The sequence below is a fragment of the Hyla sarda genome, chromosome 6, assembly GCF_029499605.1.
Source record: "Hyla sarda isolate aHylSar1 chromosome 6, aHylSar1.hap1, whole genome shotgun sequence".
NCBI lineage: Eukaryota > Metazoa > Chordata > Amphibia > Anura > Hylidae > Hyla > Hyla sarda.
Window position 1 is genome coordinate 202,830,858 of NC_079194.1, and position 15,672 is coordinate 202,846,529.

The 15,672-nt window shown below is 43.8% G+C and overlaps 1 protein-coding gene across 1 annotated transcript; it reads right to left on the bottom strand.

Annotated features, from left to right (window-relative positions):
* Window positions 1–1,473: 1,473 nt before the first annotated feature.
* Window positions 1,474–15,672, bottom strand: NUDT21 (nudix hydrolase 21). Its single transcript, XM_056526270.1, has 7 exons — window positions 15,420–15,672; window positions 9,540–9,740; window positions 7,557–7,620; window positions 5,696–5,785; window positions 5,534–5,609; window positions 3,411–3,525; window positions 1,474–1,786 (listed from the first exon to the last, which is right to left on the bottom strand). Exons 1-7 carry the CDS (start codon window positions 15,533–15,535, stop codon window positions 1,765–1,767), a joined length of 684 nt encoding a protein of 227 aa, XP_056382245.1. The 5' UTR covers window positions 15,536–15,672; the 3' UTR covers window positions 1,474–1,764.

Consider the following 15,672-nt stretch of genomic DNA (forward strand, 5'->3'; position numbering starts at 1 on the left):
AGTGCTAGGCATGGATTCATCCCAGTCTTTCGAATGTGTAACAATGAGATAAAGTCATTCACCCACTTCTCAGAGCAAGGCACACACAATGTTATGACTTCCATAGACCATATGAAGGGTTTCCTTAGAATCTTTCTCATCTGTTCAGGTCTTAAGATGGAGGACTCAAACCTTCTTTAGTAAATGCTCATACATTTGCTTTTTTTCTTCTATATTTAAAAGCTGTATTTGTATTTAAAGTAAAAAAAGGAAAAAAAAAGGAGATAATTAATGTTTTCCGCTTTGTATTTTGAGAATACTCTCAATAGCTATGAATACAAAGACATGATTATAAGCTGGTGTAGCAACCTTCGGGAGATTCCACAGTATGTGTTATCTATACGCTCTATTTTGCTAATAACACCTGACATTACATGTGACTGCCATATTGCATCTGAAGAGGCAAGCTTAGGCTACATTCACACTACCGTTGCACCACATCAATAACTGACGTCAAACTTTTTAAAATGTATTTATAAATTTTTTTAGTTTGAGGGGTCGCAACGGGCGATAACAGGTCCCGACGGACCCCATTATAGTCAATGGAGTCCGTCGGACGCTGCTATTTTCAGAGAGAATAGCAGGAGAAAAAGACTGTGCAAGCACTATTTTTCTCCCGCAATTCTCCCTGACGGTCCTGATGGCCATCACACTACCGGGTCATAACGGAAGTGTGAAAGGGACCTACGCCTTGAAATATGTTATGCTTGACTTTTTATCCCAATAAAGACCAGTGGTTTGCGATGAGACTCTGGGAATATTTCTTATAGCCTTCTGCACATCGGCTGGTCCAGACTATTGCCAACCCCCAGAAGGCTGCACCAAGCACTAAGATTACCTACATATGTTGTTGTGTCATGTACACAACAACCACAGGTGAGCAAACCCCTACAGGGGGCATTGGTTTGGGCACATGTACTGCCCCATGAGAAGCGCTCTTGTATTTTTATCTACAAGCATTTTAATGCAACATAACCATCTTCTCAAAAGAATAAAACATTACCTTTCTTAGCAAGGTCAGGTAAGGAAAACGGTGTCAATTATTTACTGGCTACCAATCTTTAACCTGACTTTCAAAAATGTAACTTTATGAGTAGCCAGACCATAAAACAGAGACTCAATACCACTCCTCAAGCTCGACCCCCCACCCTACATTAAGAAAACATAACCTAATAGGGGTGCTTAAAATCTGATTCATATAAAAGGCTTACTTAGTGTATTTTGCAACCAAATTCATTGTCTGGGGGAAACACCTTGTACAGCAGCATCGGAGTGGACTGAAGAGGTTAAAGGAAGTGATCTGCTGTACAGGACACCACATCTCCATGCTCTTACTGGGCTCCATAAGAAAATTTCACAAGAATTAACAGCGTAGACTGTGTGTTCTGTTATCTGCGCTGAAGAGGAGACCCAATGAAAACATTAACCAGCAAGTGGACATATGTACACTTTAAAAAGAATAATCATTTCATATTTGGTAACAAAGTGACAGGTGTAGGAAAAAAAGTCATTTAATTGTGTAAGAAAACAAAATGGTACATGAAAATAAAAATAAAAACAATAACACATCTTGCTGCTGTGTATGTTGGTACAGTCTATCTATTGTGACAGCAACAAGTTCGGTAAACTTCAAAGAAAATATTGATACGCCACAGTTCCCTCATTATAAAGCTGTTCTCACAGAGACCGCTTCACCCACACCTTGTTAACCCAGAGTTCACGTGATCAGTTGTAGATAAAGTTGAACCTGTGGGAGAAAGGAGACATTGATATTGGACATAATGCTATGGATTTGCTTTATCACATATTTGCTTGTACAACAGAGGATCAACAAGAGACCACCTGACATGTCGTATAAACATGGTGCCAGTTTAATTCTACGTAATACTGTACGCCAAGCAACTATGACCTTAAAACCACTTGCCTAAAATTATGTATGTCTTCAGTGGTGCCAACAGAACAGCTCTGACCCATTACAATGTAAACCCTAAAAGACTTCTGAAGGTTTCCCACGGTATCTTACCAGTAGATCCTGTAACGTGACATGAACCCCCACTGGATTGAACTTTATTTTCTAGCGCCTCTCACATATGCTTGATCTCAGTTCACTGTCATATACCTTTTATACAGCAATAGCTAGGTAGGTGGTATGTCATGGCCAAGGTTTCTCAGCAGGAGATCTCCCAGAGCATCACACTGCCTCTGCCAGCTTGTCTTCTTCCCAAATGTTTCTTTTCCCCCAGGTAAGCAACACACACACACACCTGGCCTTCCAGTTTATGTAAAAGAAAACCTGATTCATCAGACCAGGAAAGCTTATAGCACTGTTCCAATCCAGTTTTGATATCCAAATGCCCATTGTATGTGCTTTCTCTGGTGGAATCAGCATGGCTAGTCTGACCAATCTACAGGTATTCAGCCCCCTATGGCCCAAGCTGCACAGCACCATGTATTTTTACAATTTTTAATTTTTTTTATATTATAGCCAACATTAACTTGTTCAGCAATTTGTGCTGCAGTAGCCCAGCTATGTGATCAGACAATACAGGCTATCCTTACCTCCCCAGGCAAAGTCCTGGATATCCATGATCTTGTTGTCCTTTCTTTGACCAGTATTCCATTGTATACAAAGAACACCCCTCAAGACCTACCATTCTGATAATACTGTGACCTACCTATCACAGTTTTCCACTTGTGCCCTTTTCCTGCTTTCAATACATCAACTTCAAGAACTGACCTTACAGCCTAATCCATACCATGGCAGGTGCCATTTTTATGGCTGATCGGTATGCATTCATGTTTTGCTAATTATTAAAGAGTACCTGTCACCAAATAGAACTTTTAATATAGTGTTACTTGTATAATTAGCAGACACTTTCCCATTCACTTGCTTTTAAAATTATCAACATAAATATGTTTAAAATGTGATAGAAAAAACGGCCACTTGGTGGCTCTGTTCTGTTCCCTGCCACAATTAAGGCTGGGTTCACACCACGTTTTAGGCAATGCGGGACCACATACGGCTGGGGGGGGGGGGGGGGGGGGGGGGAGCTAAAACCCGGTTCTCTTGTATCTCTCCCGTATGTAATGTATTTCAATGAACCGACCGGAGTGAAGCGCTGACTCCGGTCGGCTAATTTTTGCCCTGTATGCAGTTTTCCCGCATATGGGGCAAAAATTAGCCTACCGGAGTCAGCATTTCACTCCGGTCTGCTCATTGAAGGTGTGAAGAGTGTTAGGAGTAGTTAGGGAACATAGTCTGAGTAAGTTTAGAAATGTTTATTTGGTGACAGGTACGTTTTAAATATGGGGTAACTATGGACATATTTACAGCCATAAAAAGTAGAAGAAGACTTTAGGTAAGTAGTTACCTGCTAAGAAGCTGTGGAAGGCTGGAAATGATGGGTCCGTAACCAGGGGCATTGTCATACAATTCAAACAAAGGGGCAGCAACAAGTTTGTAATTTTTTGGAACTGCAAATAATGCTAAGAAAAAGAAAGAAGTTGTGATTAAATCTTAAAATCATTTTCTACATAAATTACTGATGAATGTGTCCTTGGCATAAAAGAAAGGCAAGCAAGATACAAAAACCATGGACTGAACGCAGGGAACAAACAAGGTAAGCCCCATCAATGCCACGCAATTGATAACCAGATACAAAACATTCAACAATGCCCTTGTCAAAAAGCTAGATGACTTAAAGGGGTACTCTGGTGGAATTTTTTTTTTTTTTTTATAAATTGGTGCTGGTGCCAGAAAGTTAAACAGATTTGTAAATTACTTCTATTAAAAAACGTAATCCTTCCAGTACTTATCTGCTGAATACTACAGAAGAAATTATTTTCTTTTTGGAACACAGAGCTCTCTGCTGAATCACGAGCACAGTGCTCTCTGCTGACATCTCTGTCTACTTTAAGAACTGTCCAGAGTAGGAGAAAATCCCCATAGCAAACATATGCTGCTCTGGACAGTTCCTAAAATGGACAGAGATGTCAGCAGAGAGCACTGTGTTCCAAAAATAAAAGTATTTCCTCTTTAGTATTCTGCAGCTAATAAGTACTGGAAGGATTAAGATTTTTTAAATAGAAGTAATTTACAAATCTGTTTAACTTTCTGGCACCAGTTGATAAAAAAAAAAAAAAAGTTTTCCACCGGAGTACCCCTTTAAGGATTATGTTAGTCCTAGTGGAATATATAGACATGGCTTCTCCTAATTGGATAACTTTTTTAACGATTCCCACTTAAATTCACAGAACCTCAGCAGATTATATCCGAATTGTGATGCCCTTACCAATAACCAGCCAGACGATTTTTATTTTCAACTTAACCCCAATCATAAAAGTAACTTGTATCATACAAGTCTTTAACCATTGTTGGGGAAAATTTCAGTTTTTGAAAAGGCCAAAATCCAAAGAACTGTACCTATTTAATATGCAATTGGAGTCCATCAACCCAGATAAACAGAGTGTACATAAGCTTATTAACTCACACGTGACAAATTGACATATTTCAAAATCAGCGCCTAAATCCCTCTAGGTGGCATCACTCTCTCTACCGGTTATAACCTAATTAAAAGATGAAGCTTCTCAGTCTGCTTCCAGCGCCAATAGAATCACACTACACAGGGCAGTGTTTCCCAACCAGTGTGCCTCCAGCTGTTGCAAAACTACAACTCCCAGCATGCCCAGACAGCCTTCGGCTGTCTGGGCATACTGGGAGTTGTAGTTTTGCAACAGCTGGAGGCACACTGGTTGGGAAACACTGACACAGGGTCTCACACTAGAGATGGCTGCTACGGGGATGGAGCAAGAAGCTTCGTCTCCTAATGAACAATGATATGTAGTAAGAGTGAGGAGAATGACGACAAATTTGAAATGCATAAGTGATGATGTAATTTGACTAAAGACACTAGACCTACCTCTTAATGTAGTAAGCTGTACTCATGAACAAGGCCTAAGACTAGGTTTACATCCGTCAGTTGTGTCAGGGTCAGTTTTATTTTTTATTTTTAACATAAATTATTCACAACTGATGTTCATAAAGTACATAAATGGTCATCATTCAAAACCATCAGCTGCCTGACAGGAATATGCGGCATGGGGGGGGGGGGGGGGGGACACGCAGAAAGATGCGTTCTTTTGTCTGTGCTGGTCCGGCAAGTCAAATCATCCGGCGTCTAAACTGAGAAGCCTGATGATTGTGAACGGTCCCATTCAAATGAATGGGATCAGTTCTGGCTTCATTTTTCCTCTGGCGCATTTTTTTGCAGCGCTGGAGGGAAAAGAAAACTGACATATGTAAAGGGGGCCTTAGGCAAATGACTAAGTGCTGATGTCATATGTCTAAAAAGACACTAGTCCTACCCTTTTATGTAGTAAGCTGTACTCATGAACAAGGCTTAACTGTTCTAAGAAAACCGCTTGACTGAAAAACAAAATGATAATGACATCTATAATCTCTATGGGATTCAGAGATGGATTTATCAGCTCTTACCCTTTTCCTGAAGTTGCACAAGGAACAGCTTCTTATGTTCTTTTGGCTTTGTAATATGTGCAGGAATATATGGATACTGAAGAGACAAGCAGATATGATCAGCACAAGGACATAATGTATGCCTGCAGAACTTAATTTAACTTGGAATTTGGAAAAACAAACCTGTGGTGGTTCAAAGTTTGGCCTCCACCAGTTACCAATACAGTCATCAATGACCCAATCCTGCTGCACCCCATCCTGACGGCCAAGGATCTACAAGACAAATGATGCCTGCTTAAAGACTTATTTATAACACATAATTAGGGGCTTTAAAGTAGCAAAGAAAGTAAGTTTGTTCCTAAGGTCTCATTAAAGGAGAACTTCAGAATATAAAAATTGTCCCCCATACTGCCGGCAGTAAAAAAAATAAAGATGTACATACCTTACTCCGCTCACCCGGGGCCTCCAGTAACCGTCTTCGGTCTCTGCCGCGATCTTCTTCCTGGTTGCCGGTGAGTCATACTGCACTCAGCCAATCACCGGCCGCAGTGAAGTCCCGACTCGGCCGGCGATAGGCTGAGCGGCAGTGTGACGTTTTCAGCCCCGGAAGCAGGTGCCGGTGTAGTGAAGAATTTTGTGTCCTGAAGCGTTCTCACACTGCCGCTCAGCCTATCGCCGGCCGAGTCAGGACTTCACTGCGGCCGATGATTGTCTGAGCGCAGTATGACTCGCCGACCACCAGGAAGAGGATTGCGGCAGAGACCGGAGCCGGTTACCACAGGCCCCGGGGGAGCGGAGGAAGGTATGTACATCTTTATTTTTTTTACTGCCGGCAGTATGGGGGACAAATTTTAATATTCTGGAGTTCTCCTTTAACACACAATACATAAAATACACAGCTAAATACAATCATGTTTTCCTTATTTAGTTGTGCACCTGAAAAGTCTAACATGTCATAGAAATAGAAGGCCTTACTGCTAAGATGCCCAAGGGGTTAAAGGGGTATTCCGGGCAAAAACATTTTATCCCCTATCCAAAGGATAGGGGATAAGATGTCTGATCGCGGGGGGCCTGCTGCTGAGACCCCCCCCCCCCCCCCCCCGCGATCTCCCTGTAGCACCCGCATTCAATGCGGGTGCTGAATCTCCAGTTTCGGAAACCTCCAAGTTTCCAGGACTGGGGACGTGACGTCACTCCACACCCCCTCCATTCATGTCTATGGATAGGATCAGTTATCCAAAGGATAGGGGATAAAATGTTTTTGCCCAGAATACCCCTTTAAAACACCTGGATAACTGCTGTGCCCCTATATGGCCCTCAAGCACAGCTAAGTAAGTCACATATAAAGTATATATAAAATGCTCTCCAAGGCCAACACAAGCTGAAGGGGCACACCTCTTATGCTATGTTCACACAGCGGAATTTCTGCACGGAATTCTTCAGCACATTCCATTCAATGGAAATTCTGCAGAAGAAATTTTGCTGTGTGAATCTGACAGTGGAATCCCATTGAAGTGTATTGGCTATAGATTCATGCTGAATTTTCTTACAGAATTCCATGGAGAAATTCTGGCACGTGAACATAGTATTAGTCAAGTGCTTGCACCCCTTTAATCTAATGAACTATGGGGATTTCAGCAACTGGATTCCTATTGATCAGAACTCAGCTCTCATCTCCTTTAGGAAATACTTATCTTGGAATACAATTCCCTTTGCCTGATTTAGAACGTGCTGTCTGACATTTATTTATACATTTCTATAAGAAATAACAAAAGAAGCTGGAGCGTTGTCATTTCATGTAGAATACAATTATCAACTAAAACCCTCTGAGGACAGCTGACAGGTCCTTTGTGAAACAGGTATAATTGTATTACTTTGTCTCCTGATGGAGCACGGTGTGTGTCTAAAAACGCAGAATGTGTATAGAAATATGGGTAAGAGTTCTACTTATTGACATGAACTCAGTATTCTGAACCAGTACAATCTTAATTAAACAATACTCCTCACCACCCCCAACACACGTCCATTAGTAAGTAATACATACTTCCGTCATAAGGCGCTTTAACCCTTCTACCTCATCCTCTCCAGGGTTGAGTTCTCCCCCGGGCCTGGAAAGAAACACTGTAGTTAACGGCTGATATAATAAACATAGGGGGAGGTGGTTCATCTGACAAACCAGAGCACAGAACCGTCCAAACGCTGACCAGTGAAGTACCCCTTTAAGAAACTTGGTGCACGCAGAGCGTTCTTAAGCCTCAAGTGCACTGTGACATCCATACAAAAGTCTTCACAGTAACTTCCTCCCCCTGTGTTAATCCTCTACTCTGCTGTGAAATCTGTCTTGCAAACAGAGATTTTACTTCATATTGCCTGTGCCCAGCTGTGCACGTGGAGGAGAGGTGTCTAAATGCAGAGTGGAGCTCTATTCTGTCACAGAAGGATCAGCACAGGGGAGGGGGTGTTGCTAAGAGGATGCCAGTCAGATGTCACAGTGCACTTAGGGCTTGGGAACGCCCAGCGTGCACCAACCTTCTTAATCTGCACATCCAGGAAACTGGAATAACGGAGGAATGGAGGCACCGATCAACAATTGGTAAGAATGACAGTCTCCTGCACTACAGGCATTTACCAATAGGTTAGTGAGGGTGATGCAGATGATACCTGTCCCCTGGGCAGTATAACACATGACCTGAGCAGCTTCATATAAAGTTTTGAGAAAAGATTTAGTATAAATGTATTGATTTTCAGTGGATGTTAGGTTAATCTGACGCACTATAAGGACATCAGCAACAGGTGTGTATCCCTAGTGGCCAAAATGGCAAAAAAAAATGGTTTAAAAAAATAAAGTGTTTAAATATAGTGAGCTGATAGTTAAAGGGTACCTTTCATCAAAAAAACTTTTGATATATTATAGATTAATGTATGCAGATGAAATGACCACTAGGGGTCTCCCTACCAGTCCTGGCAGCAAGCATTTCAGACTCATGCTGGAGTCCTAAACACTACGAGCTGCCAGTCTGCTTTGTTCACAAAGGAGAACACTCAGAGCTGCCAGCCTGCTTTGTTCACAGCCGGTTTGGCTGTGAACAAAGCAGGCTGGCAGCTCTGAGTGTTTAGGACTCCAGCATGAGTCAGAAATGCTTGCTGACAGGACTGATCGGGGAAAAATACAATAGAAAGAAGCATATTTTTCATTAACATGCTATTGGAAAGTTATTCAACATTCATTCATCTAAAATATATCAAAAGTTTATTTGATGAGAGGTACCCTTTAAGAGACTGGTGCACCACCTTGCCCTTCAGGTAGAAAACGGACTGGCTGCAGTGTACACATACCAACCACTGCCCAGGGGGCTGGAGAGGGGCTCTTCTAACCTCATGAATACAATGGGTTCATAACTATGAGTCCACTTTTTTGTACTGTTTAAAAAGTCCAGAGGATATTATTTTTTGTTGTTTTTACTCCTAGCAGTAGTGACCTGTAGCTTTATCCTGCTATAATATAGGGCAATATATTCAGCTGAATGATCCGCTTTACCCCCATGCTCTTTCTATGCCTTTTATTATTATTATTTTTTTTAATCAGATAATTTTTATTGAAGTTTTTTTTTTTTGTTTAAACACAAAGACTATAACATACATACAAACAACCCAAAGCCCAGCCACCCCTGCTCTTTGTATGCTTAGGAGTCTAGCAGGCTGTTGGTCTTAATTCAAATGTAAGTGCACATGCTGAGATAGCTGTCAATCACGAGTAGGGCCGCCCCATGGTGCCCGAACAGTAAAATGAGCAGAGATATCATTTAATAGAATTGCATTGCTTCATATTTCATATGTATCTACTCCACTCCATCTGCTCCATAACAAGATGCTGGCAGACCTGGCTGCATGACAGGAAGATAAAAGATTAGAGTGCAGAACTTTCTACTAACAAACTAAATCTAGATAAACCCCAGTAGATGGGAACGTGTGAAGTAACCACCAATACACCCTGGAAAGTCAGGAAAGTGATAAATGTCCAACTTACAGTTTAAAAAATGTGGTTCCCAGCTGCAATAACAGAACATGGGGTAATCTGTGTTCATGTACGATCAGGACACCCTCCACAGTGCGCCTCATGCCAATCTTATCAAACTCTTCCCGCATTCGCTGGAATCGAGCCGCCACAGAGCTGTCCTTCTCATACAGGGGCTCCTTGGTTCCAAATGTGTAGTTAGTCAGAGGATACCTAAAGACAAATGGACCAAAAGTATTAAACAAATGTGAGCATAAGATAGCCAAGTTTGCATACTCTCAGTAGCAGAAGACGCTGGTGTCAGGAGTCAAAATGCTAATTTTTGCAAACGGCGCGTTTTGTGCAATCAGGTGTAAACTGTTACTGCTATCACAGAAAGAATAAACCTAAAATATTACTTTTTAGATATTTAAAAACACATGAGGATGGCTGCTATAGGGAGTATGGCAACACTTAAAGGGGTATTCCAGGAAAAAAAACACTTTTTTTTTTATATATCAACTGGCTCCAGAAAGTTAAACAGATTTGTAAATTACTTCTATTAAAAAATCTTAATCCTTTCAGTACTTATGAGCTTCTGAAGTTAATGTTGTTATTTTCTGTCTAAGTGCTCTCTGATGACACCTGTCTCGGGAACCGCCCAGTTTAGAAGAGGTTTGCTATGGGGATTTGCTTCTAAACTGGGCGGTTCCCGAGACACGTGTCATCAGAGAGTACTTAGACAGAAAATAAAAAGGAACTACTCAGGGAAAAATATAGGCCGAAACCCTACCTGAAATCTATGCCAGTTCTGGGTTGTCCACACAGACATAGAAGGGCATCAACTCAGCAGCAGAACCAGTATCCATTACTCTTTGCAAGGAGGAACAGGAAGAGCACTGCCAAAGGTCTACAAAATGACCTCAAGTGGGCTACTGGTGTGTGTTTCTGTCAGATACAGACTTCATGAGGGTGGAATAAGAACCCAATATCCTCTGGTAGAACTGGTGCTCACAGACCAACAATGTTCAGCTCTGTAGCTTTGGGACATTATGTTGCAGTGCATCCAATTTCACCAAGTAGTGCCACACTGTCCAGGAGATCACTGATGCCCTGAACCAGGATTAGCTGAAAATCTCCCAGAAAACCATCTGCCATTTCCAGACCTTGTCAGACGTACATACAAACATGTGGGGCCATAGGTAAGGAATAACTGGCTAAACATGGGGGTCCAACCACTAGGGCCACCTCTGACCTTGAGAAAGGGAACCCAGGTGTCCTGTTAGAATGAAGTGGTGTTATGCGCATGTACACCACTGTCCCATTCATCTTCTATGGGGGCTGTGGAAACAGCCACACAGTGTATTTTGCTGTTTCTGAGGCTCTGATAGAGAATGAATGGAGTATGCAGCATGTGCGCATGACCCTTTACTCCATTCTAACGGGACACTGGGGTGCTGTTCTCAAGACTGTGGAAGGCACCAATGGTCCTATAGCCCTTGATAAAAGCCACTGCTTGTGCATTTTGTTCTTTCCTTCTGAGGGGGCGTGTCCATCTCTCTCCCTCAATGTGAGGACTCATCTGGCAGTCTGCAAATCACTGCACAGTAGTTTTTATGCATACATTTTCTATCTGTTCCTAGTAAAGTTGGATGCTAATCAACATAGCTGTCACCATGTTTGTCATTCAGCTTTCAAAGACTCCTGAGTGTCTGATCAGCTTCTTTGTCATTCAGGAGTCAGAAAGCTTTGGCTGTTCGAGCATGCTGGGAGTTGTAGTTTTGCATTGCAACAGCTGGAGCTGCAGTGTTTGTAAAGCACTGTTAGAGCAGTGTTGCATTTAGTTGTTGCAAAACTACAACTCCCAGCATGCCCACACATCCTTTGTCTGTAGTTTTGCAGGAGCTGGAGACACACAGCAGGATAATACACATCTCTAAAACAGTTTTACAAAGACTGTACCCCAGCTGCTGTAAAACTACAACTCCCATCATGGGAGTTGTAGTTTAGGAAAAGCTGAAGGCTGTAGTGGTGCAGCAGTGATCTCCTATACTGGATACCAAAATGCTTTACAGCCGGTATCCAGTATGCTGAAAAATACAGAGTAGTCTGTCTGCATAAAAATAGATGATCCCTATTGGTGGCTATTTTCATTTTAAATTTTTTTTTTTTTTTAATAAAATTGAATTTTTTTAAAAATAAATATATATTTAACCCCTTAAGGACCAAGCACTTTTCTGTTTTTGCACTCTAGTTTTTTTCCTCCTTACCTTTTAAAAATTATAACCCTTTAAATTTTGCACCTAAAAATCCATATGATGGTTTATTTTTTGCACCACCAATTCTACTTTGTATTGACATCAGTCATTTTACCCAAAAATCTAAGGCAAAACGAAAAAAAAAAATTATTGTGCGACAAAATTGAAGAAAAAAAACACCATTTTGTAAATTTTGGGGGCTTCCGTTTCTACGCCGTAAATTTTCGGTAAAAATGACACTCTCTCTTTATTCTGTAGGTCCATACAATGAAAATGATACCCTACTTATATAGGTTTGATTTTGTCATACTTTTGGAAAAAATCATAACTACATGCACGAAAATTAATACATTTAAAATTGTCACCTTCTGACCCCTATAACTATTTTATTTTTCCGCGTATGGGGTGGTGTGGGACATTTTGATCGCCTTTTACTCCTTGTTTAATGGTATGAAAAGTGACTAAAAATACGTTATTTTGGACTTAGGCTTTATCATTCTGAGCACGGGAGCAGTCGCAGCAGGAGAGGTAAGCCCTCAGGCTACTTCAGTAGTGGATCGCCCAGCCCCAGCCCCCTGCAATCACGCTGCGGGGGGGGGGGGACGGGATACAGGCACCTTTAGACGCCGCTGTCAACTTTCGATCGCCACATGTTGGCTATTAACGCCGGCCCCCAGCTACAGGAATCAGCTGAGGGCCGGCCAGTATGACGCGGGCTCGAATCGGGAGCCCGTATCATACCCAGTTAACGGCCATTGGATGAGCTTAGACGTCCATGGTCATCTTATTAGTAGTTCTAAAAAATATGAAAAGTTTTTCACAATGACAAAGCCTCTTTAAGCTTACTCACTTTGTTTAAAGGAGTACTCCGGCGCGCACTTTTTTCATTTTACCCTGTCTGGGCTGCAAAATAAAAGAAAACACACTTTTTCTCTTACCTGCCAACGAGCCCCCGGAGCTCTGGTACAGGTGTTCGGTCCCCGGACTGTATTCTTCTTACTTCCTGTTAGCACGTCACACGGAGCTTCAGCCTATCACCGGCCGCAGCGATGTCCCGCCACAGCCAGTGATAGGCTGAAGCTCCGTGTGACGTGCCGGGCTAACAGGAAGTAAGAAGAATACAGCCCGGGGACCGAGCACCTGTACCGGAGTGAACCGGAGCTCCGGGGGCTCGTTGGCAGGTAAGAGAAAGTTTGTTTTCTTTTGTTTTGCAGCCCGGACGGGATAAAATGAAAAAAGTGCGCTCCGGACTACTCCTTTAAATGGGCACTGTCAAGATTCAAAAACATTTTATTTGTTGTAAATATTGGCAATACATTAACCTTTCTAATATACTTCATAAGAAAAAATGCTTTCCTTTTAATAGAAATCATGGCTTATAAAATCATGGCTCTGTCCAAGCTGAAGAAGAGGCATCGACAAAGCCCAGTAAGTGAGGTGGGCTAGCGCTCCTCCGTGCTCTCCCCTGTCTGATAGCGCTCCTCCGTGCTCTCCCCTGTCTGATAGCGCTCCTCCGTGCTCTCCCCTGTCTGATAGCGCTCCTCCGTGCTCTCCCCTGTCTGATAGCGCTCCTCCGTGCTCTCCCCTGTCTGATAGCGCTCCTCCGTGCTCTCCCCTGTCTGATAGCGCTCCTCCGTGCTCTCCCCTGTCTGATAGCGCTCCTCCGTGCTCTCCCCTGTCTGATAGCGCTCCTCCGTGCTCTCCCCTGTCTGATAGCGCTCCTCCGTGCTCTCCCCTGTCTGATAGCGCTCCTCCGTGCTCTCCCCTGTCTGATAGCGCTCCTCCGTGCTCTCCCCTGTCTGATAGCGCTCCTCCGTGCTCTCCCCTGTCTGATAGCGCTCCTCCGTGCTCTCCCCTGTCTGATAGCGCTCCTCCGTGCTCTCCCCTGTCTGATAGCGCTCCTCCGTGCTCTCCCCTGTCTGATAGCGCTCCTCCGTGCTCTCCCCTGTCTGATAGCGCTCCTCCGTGCTCTCCCCTGTCTGATAGCGCTCCTCCGTGCTCTCCCCTGTCTGATAGCGCTCCTCCGTGCTCTCCCCTGTCTGATAGCGCTCCTCCGTGCTCTCCCCTGTCTGATAGCGCTCCTCCGTGCTCTCCCCTGTCTGATAGCGCTCCTCCGTGCTCTCCCCTGTCTGATAGCGCTCCTCCGTGCTCTCCCCTGTCTGATAGCGCTCCTCCGTGCTCTCCCCTGTCTGATAGCGCTCCTCCGTGCTCTCCCCTGTCTGATAGCGCTCCTCCGTGCTCTCCCCTGTCTGATAGCGCTCCTCCGTGCTCTCCCCTGTCTGATAGCGCTCCTCCGTGCTCTCCCCTGTCTGATAGCGCTCCTCCGTGCTCTCCCCTGTCTGATAGCGCTCCTCCGTGCTCTCCCCTGTCTGATAGCGCTCCTCCGTGCTCTCCCCTGTCTGATAGCGCTCCTCCGTGCTCTCCCCTGTCTGATAGCGCTCCTCCGTGCTCTCTCCTGTCTGATAGCGCTCCTCCGTGCTCTCTCCTGTCTGATAGCGCTCCTCCGTGCTCTCTCCTGTCTGATAGCGCTCCTCCGTGCTCTCTCCTGTCTGATAGCGCTCCTCCGTGCTCTCTCCTGTCTGATAGCGCTCCTCCGTGCTCTCTCCTGTCTGATAGCGCTCCTCCGTGCTCTCTCCTGTCTGATAGCGCTCCTCCGTGCTCTCTCCTGTCTGATAGCGCTCCTCCGTGCTCTCTCCTGTCTGATAGCGCTCCTCCGTGCTCTCTCCTGTCTGATAGCGCTCCTCCGTGCTCTCTCCTGTCTGATAGCGCTCCTCCGTGCTCTCTCCTGTCTGATAGCTCTCCTCCGTGCTCTCTCCTGTCCTATCAGAGTGCTAGCCCACCCTCACTCACTGGACTTCAGCTTGGACAAAGTCCTGGTTTTATAAGCCATGATTTCTATAAAAACAAAATAACTTTTTTTTATGAGCAAACCAGGTGTGTTCCAGCTCACGTACTGGAGCGGACCAGCTCCCAAGATCCAAACAGAACAAAGATGTCCAGCACAGTTGAGCTCGGTGCAAAATATTAGTCCTTTATTCAAAACAAACAGACATGGAGGATAACATGTTACCCTCCATGTCTGTTTGTTTTGAATAAAGGACTAAGATTTTACACTGACCTTCAACTGCGCTGGACATCTCTTTGTAACATTTTAATTTTTTTATGAAGTATATTAGAATGGTTAATGTTTTGCCAAGATGTACAACATATAAAAGGTTTTTGGATCCGACAGTGCCCATTTGGATTTTTTTTTCATGCAGCACAATAATAGAAAAGCATGTAACTATCGGTATCATATTAATCGTATAGACCCACAGAATAAATAAACTGTAAAGTGCACCCCCATATGTTGTCTTTATACACGCCCCAATATTTTTTTGTTGAGTAGCACATTCTTTAGGTAAAATAAACGGATTACAAAGTACAAATGGTCACACACAAAAAACATGCCTTATATCGGTCTGTGGATGAAAAAAAAAGTTATGACTCTTAAAAAGGTGAAGAGGAAAAACCAAAACGCAAAAATGAGAACTACAACACTTTACAATCCATGGGGCAGCTACCATAAGCACTGCTGTATACCAAATGGAGAGCTATACACATGCATCGCTGCCCATATACAGTAGGCGCCCGACCCCAGCAGCCCCCAGCTCACAGGTTTATGGTCCTCTCCAGGGTCAGGGGCTTGGTCTGTGACAGGTACTTGTTCCCAAACTGATTGACTCCTCTCGGCCACCCGGTCTGAGAACGATTGGGAGGAATCACCGACATCCTGCCACCCGTCAATGCCCCCCGGTATCTTTGCGATGTCTACGTGATCTTCCCCCAGACCGATTCCCAAACGATAATGAGCAAGACAACGGGTGTGCAGAAAGCGATCGCGTCACTTCCGGTTACGACAGGAAGCT

Excerpts from the sequence above, each read along its gene's own strand:
- NUDT21 (XM_056526270.1), bottom strand. The coding sequence starts at position 15,535 with ATGTCGGTGATTCCTCCCAATCGTTCTCAGACCGGGTGGCCGAGAGGA. Across the intron at positions 5,610-5,695 it reads CAAACTTTGAACCACCACAG|TATCCATATATTCCTGCACA; the intron begins GTTTGTTTTTCC and ends TTGTCTCTTCAG. Across the intron at positions 3,526-5,533 it reads TGTGCAACTTCAGGAAAAGG|CATTATTTGCAGTTCCAAAA; the intron begins GTAAGAGCTGAT and ends TCTTTTTCTTAG.